General features: G+C 38.1%; 1 protein-coding gene across 1 annotated transcript; it reads left to right on the forward strand.

Annotated features, from left to right (window-relative positions):
* The first annotated feature begins 3,338 nt into the window (after positions 1 to 3,338).
* LOC141914920 (heparan sulfate glucosamine 3-O-sulfotransferase 5-like) lies at positions 3,339 to 5,263 on the forward strand. Its single transcript, XM_074806260.1, has 2 exons — positions 3,339 to 3,450; positions 3,998 to 5,263. Exon 2 carries the CDS (start codon positions 4,096 to 4,098, stop codon positions 5,125 to 5,127), a length of 1,032 nt encoding a protein of 343 aa, XP_074662361.1. The 5' UTR covers positions 3,339 to 3,450; positions 3,998 to 4,095; the 3' UTR covers positions 5,128 to 5,263.
* The last annotated feature ends 225 nt before the right edge of the window (positions 5,264 to 5,488 follow it).

Raw genomic sequence — 5,488 nt, forward strand, 5'->3', positions numbered from 1 at the left:
AACTCTGCCCCCACAAGAGGGTAAAAAAGCACTATTTTGCTCCAAGAGGCAGGGTTTCCAACAGTCCTTATGAAGTATTTTCGGCATTCCTTTACTTTCGCACCGCACTATGTTCCACTCTGTCTACGTCCTTCAAACTTATGTCACTGGTGTATTTTTGTATGAGGAATCTTATGGTGAAGTCCGTTTTTTAATATCTCCAACAGAAAATAAAATTCGCTTTTTTTTCACAGGCAATGGTCATCTCGTCAGCAATTATTTTTTGGTTGTGTTAAAAAGTCGTAATAGGATCAATTCATTTCAATTGATTTTATTGATACAGAAAAGTATGAAAAATATTTCAAGTATTCAACATCTAACAAATAATGTTTGTAAATGTGTAACGTTGTTCATAAAATCCTAAAAATAAATTTACAATTTTCCTTAAATAGGTTGTTTTTCTTTTTGATATGGGAAAGTCACACGGGCGGCTACTGGGATCCTGGGCATCTCTTCTGTTTTTATACAATGTAACAAATGACTGAGTGACAGATCATGATCAAAGGACTTTTAGTATATATATATATATAACAATGTATAAACCCACGGCAGTTCACTGCTGTGGGAATGAGATGAATGAGACAAACCCACAGCAATAGTTTAACAACCTGTGGAAAATGCCGCCGATGCCATCAATTTCCAAAATGAATAAATACTGAAAGTAAAAATGCCCTCGCATCATACGTCTCAAGATGGCTCAAGCCGGAGGACAGTGGCCAATTTTATCCGCTGTGACTCGACGAGAGGCACGTATATATTGTATATTTGTATATTTTTATTTTCTGTATCATGTATGTTTCTTAGGCATCATTGACCGTTTTATTAATCCAATAATAATAATCATTTTTTCTATTCTATTCCAAAAATGTGTCTTTTTAACTGTTTCTGTCGGTAGTTAGTAAGACCGGAGGCCATAGTCCGACTTTTACTGCTTCCCAACATGGCGACCATTTGCAGCACGTAAAAACTGGAGGAAGAAAATTTTATAAAAAAGCGAATTTTATTTTCTGTTGAGAGATATTAAAAAACGGACTTCACCATAAGATTCCCCATACAAAAATACACCAGTGACATAAGTTTGAAGGACGTAGACAGAGTGGAACATAGTGCGGTGCGAAAGTAAAGGAATGCCGTATTTTCTGGGCAATTCTGGCCGAGTGAGCGTGGGAAAGTTACTGGGTCCCGGGCGCTGAGCGAGTTGGGCAGTCATCCTTAGGTCGAATTGCCGAAAAAGTCTGTGCTCCAATTATATGCTAAATAAAATCAGATTCCATAACATTGCTTTTGGTTTTTTTAATGGTAAACGTTTTCTTATAGGAAATAATTTGAATTTGGATGGCGTGCAGGCCTCACGCGGACTATGGTCGTTCTTAAGAATCTGCAGACCTGCCTTGAGAGGTGAATTTCCTTCTCAGGGCAAAAACTTGCTGCGAGAGGCGTATGTCTAATTGAGTAGTATAAATGTCAAACTTGCAGGAATTTAGATGAAACGGTGTGGCTAACTATCAGCGCAGTGTCGGTCAAAAAATATAATTTCAATTCAATTAATGTTTATTGTCTTTTAAATCAATATAACATGACCATAAGTGACAAGAATATTAACAAGATGAGGAAGAAAATAGAATATATATATATATACATAACTGTTATAACAAAACTTCTAATAGCACTTATATTTACAAATTCCACATGTATAAGAGGTAAAAGGTAATTAATACAATAGATGATCGATGGAATTATAATGTCGTCTTGATGAAACCCGCACAGCAAAAACGACCTAGGTCTTTAGCTAACTTAGTTGACGTGAGAATCTGAATAAACTGTACATTAGTATTTCGAGTACAATAGTCTGGGAATAGTTTTGTAAATTTTTCTACAAGGGGGGCCCTTAGAGCTGAATACTTTGGGCACTCCATCACAAAATGTACCTCAGTTTCTACTGTATCACATAGGGAACACTTCCTGTCTACACGCGGGATGTTAAAATGTCTCCCCCTTTCTGTCATTAGTGGGTGGGCACTTAGCCTGAGACGTGTAAGGGCCATTCTATAGTTCCTGTGCATCTGTCGAGTAGATAGGTATGGTTCCATTTGGAATCCTGTTTTTACCAATTTAAACAACTCTAATTTGTTCGAATTTCCTATCAGATGATTCCAGTATATTTTAAACCTCTCCTGCATTATGTGCCTTAACCTTTTTATTGTTGATTTAGAGATGTCAGAATTTTCTATGTACAACGATTCATGGCTAATACATGAGAGTAGAATATATATAAAGTGATTCCATTCTACTTGTTTCCATGGCAGTTTCTTAACACTTTCGTAAATTGCATTTACTAAAGTACCATTTGAGCCCTTCATATGTTGCCAGAAATTGATAATTCTAATACAGGCTTCGATGTAAAGCGGGTACTTCCCCATTTCCCCTAAAACTGCCATATTAGTGGCTTTCCTATTTACCCCTAGAATGAATTTACAAAACTTGGTAAGCAATTTGTGAATATGTGATTCTTTCATGAGGGTTGATTCTAGGCAGAACTGGTTGTTTTTCGCTATTCTTTTGGCAAGTGTTGTAGAGGGATGCCATATCTCGCAACCGTATAATAAGATTGGGCTGACAAGAGTGTCAGATAGGTATAATGCCGTGTTTGGCTTACAGTTTTGTACCCCGATCATTTTCTTGATTGACAACATTGCCCTGTTGGCAGATGCAAAAAGGTTCTCTTTGGCTTTCTGGAATTTACCATTCGATGAAAATATAAGGCCAAGGTATTTGTATTCTTTGACCAACTCGAGGTATGAGTTTCCAAGTGAAAAGTTCAAATTGATAGGTATATTTCCTTTTTTACTGAACACTACTACTTTGCTCTTATCAGTATTGATTTCAAGTTTCCATTTTTTACAATATAGATCTAGCCTTTCAAGACATTTCTGGAGTCCTTCTGGGGAGTTGGACACGTAGCACGAGGTCATCGGCGTATAAGAGACAGCTAAGTAAGTTGTCGCCGATTTCTACAGGATCACAGTTAACATCGAAACAATTAACAATATCATTAATATATATGAATTTTCTAAATTAAGTTGTTGATAGGCATTCCAAATGGGAATTTCTGTTCGTTTTGATTTTTCCTGATCATCTTGACAAGTCACCATTTCAGCTCAATCTAGTGAAAGGGTTTTTATTTTCATACTGCCTCAAAAACATTCGCCTCTTCCGGGCAAGTTCCTGCCCTGAGAGGCGAATTCGCTTCTCATGGCAAGTTCTGGAAATTCTGCAGAATGACTCACCCGCTTCGTAATTCATTTCTCATGTAGTCGAGAAATGTAAATTTAAAACGATTTCGTGATCGCTTCGGACTCAGACATGTTACGAATCAGAGCTAGAAAGGAAACTTCATTTATAATTTTTAAGGTAGGTTATGCCTCTAGGTTATGTTTCTAAACAACCACGGTTGGCCTACTACTACGTGCTTTTCAATATCATATGTTGTTGTGAGAATTTTGTAAATATTGTACGATTTGATTTGATTTGATTGATTGAAGAGGCCAAAAGTGGACTAATTAGTTGGTAAATTGGCACAGGAGTTTCCCGGGAGGAGTTTGGTGATGGGCTTTCACCAAGAACCTTAGTGTCTGATATACCATAACAAGTGCTGGTGGGTACGCTAAGTTTTTTTTCTTTTGTACGACCTAAATTTGGTCTGGATTTGACCTGTGAAACTGTGCAGTCTGAATAAACAATCCATTTTATACTTGTACTGAAGGATTGCTGGTCCGACCATGGACTCTAGTTTATACGTCCGGTCCGACAGACGCCAAATGCACCCATGCCTGTGTGGCCTGGGCCAGAAATACTTCTACTTGTGTGATCGCAGCTTATTTTTCATTACAAGCCATTTGGATGATAGATCATGTGGAATAGTTCCTTTGATATTTCATCATGCCTTTTTTATTTTCAGGTCAAATCAACTATAGCTATAGGGATTTGAAATGAAACCATTGCTGGATTCCTTCTGCAAAATACAATGAAGCTTGCAAGACATTGACATCGTTAAAAATGACACAAAACATTTCAATTCTTTCTAAACTGTGTTGCATTTGTCCGAGCAAACAGCACAAGTTTCGAATATTTGCCACGTGTATGGGAGTCCTCTTCGCTGGGTTGATGATCGTATATTATTGTCTCAAATCTGGTAGATATGCTACGTGTTGCAAGGCATCGACCTTACCATCATCTCTACAGCCTCTTATAAATCGATACTCTTCAGCGAATCACGACGATCCGATACGCTATAAGCATACGAAGCGTCGACTGCCGCAGTGTCTGATCATCGGGGTTCGTAAAGGCGGTACGCGAGCATTGCTCGAATATCTAGGCCTGCATCCGATGATTCAGGTCAACCAGAAGGAAATGCATTTTTTTGACAACGATGAGAATTACAGCATGGGCTTGGATTGGTATCGGAAAAAGATGCCGTACTCGTTTCGCGAGCAGATCACCATCGAAAAAACGCCGGCTTATTTCGTCAGCGAAGATGCTCCGGCTCGTGTCTACCGTTTGAATAGCAGTATTAAACTATTACTGGTCGTTCGAGACCCGGTTAAGCGAACGATATCTGACTATACTCAGATCGTCGAGAACAAACTGCAGCGTAATAAATCCTATAAACCGTTCGAGAAGCTCGCGATCGATCCGAACACAGGACGTATTCGTCGCCAGTACGTCGCGATCCGACGCTCTATCTATCACCGTCATATCGAACGGTGGTTACAGTACTTTTCGTTGAATCAAATCCTCATTCTCGACAGTCGCCGGCTCGTAGAAAATCCCGCTCAAGTTGTCGCCGACGTCGAGCGGTTTCTCGGATTGGAACACAAAGTCACCGAGAAGAATTTCTACTTCAATAAAACGCGCGGGTTTTATTGCATGCAGTACGTCGGCATTCAGCGGTGTCTCTCCGAAAGTAAAGGTCGCACTCATCCGAAAATCAATCCACTCGTACTGCGGAAGTTGCGAGATTTTTTCGAATTGCATAATCAAAAATTCTTCAAGCTCATTCACCGGACATTTGACTGGAAAGACGATTAAACAAGGGTCCCTCGGCATTTTACGTTGAACAGAAAGCTAAAAGTTTCTGAAAGTTTAACTTTAAAAGAAGTCGAACTCAAAAAGTTTACATTGGTAGCTATAAATATATATCTGATTACTTGAATATCTTCATTTATCTTAAAATGATTCAAGACATAATTTACATGTTTAAGTTTATATAAGATTTTTACGTGAAATGTGTTACCTTTAAGTATTATGTTAATCAGAACTCTCATAAATCCTTGTGTTGAAAATGATGTTTTGATTTAATTATTCATTCGTGAAAGTTTCAATCAAATGATGACATTGATTTAATGATGACTTTTTAATTGATAAAATCGATGAATTGTTAGTAGATGAA

Source organism: Tubulanus polymorphus, chromosome 1 (assembly GCF_964204645.1).
Source record: "Tubulanus polymorphus chromosome 1, tnTubPoly1.2, whole genome shotgun sequence".
NCBI lineage: Eukaryota > Metazoa > Nemertea > Palaeonemertea > Tubulaniformes > Tubulanidae > Tubulanus > Tubulanus polymorphus.

Excerpts from the sequence above, each read along its gene's own strand:
- LOC141914920 (XM_074806260.1), top strand. The coding sequence starts at position 4,096 with ATGACACAAAACATTTCAATTCTTTCTAAACTGTGTTGCATTTGTCCG.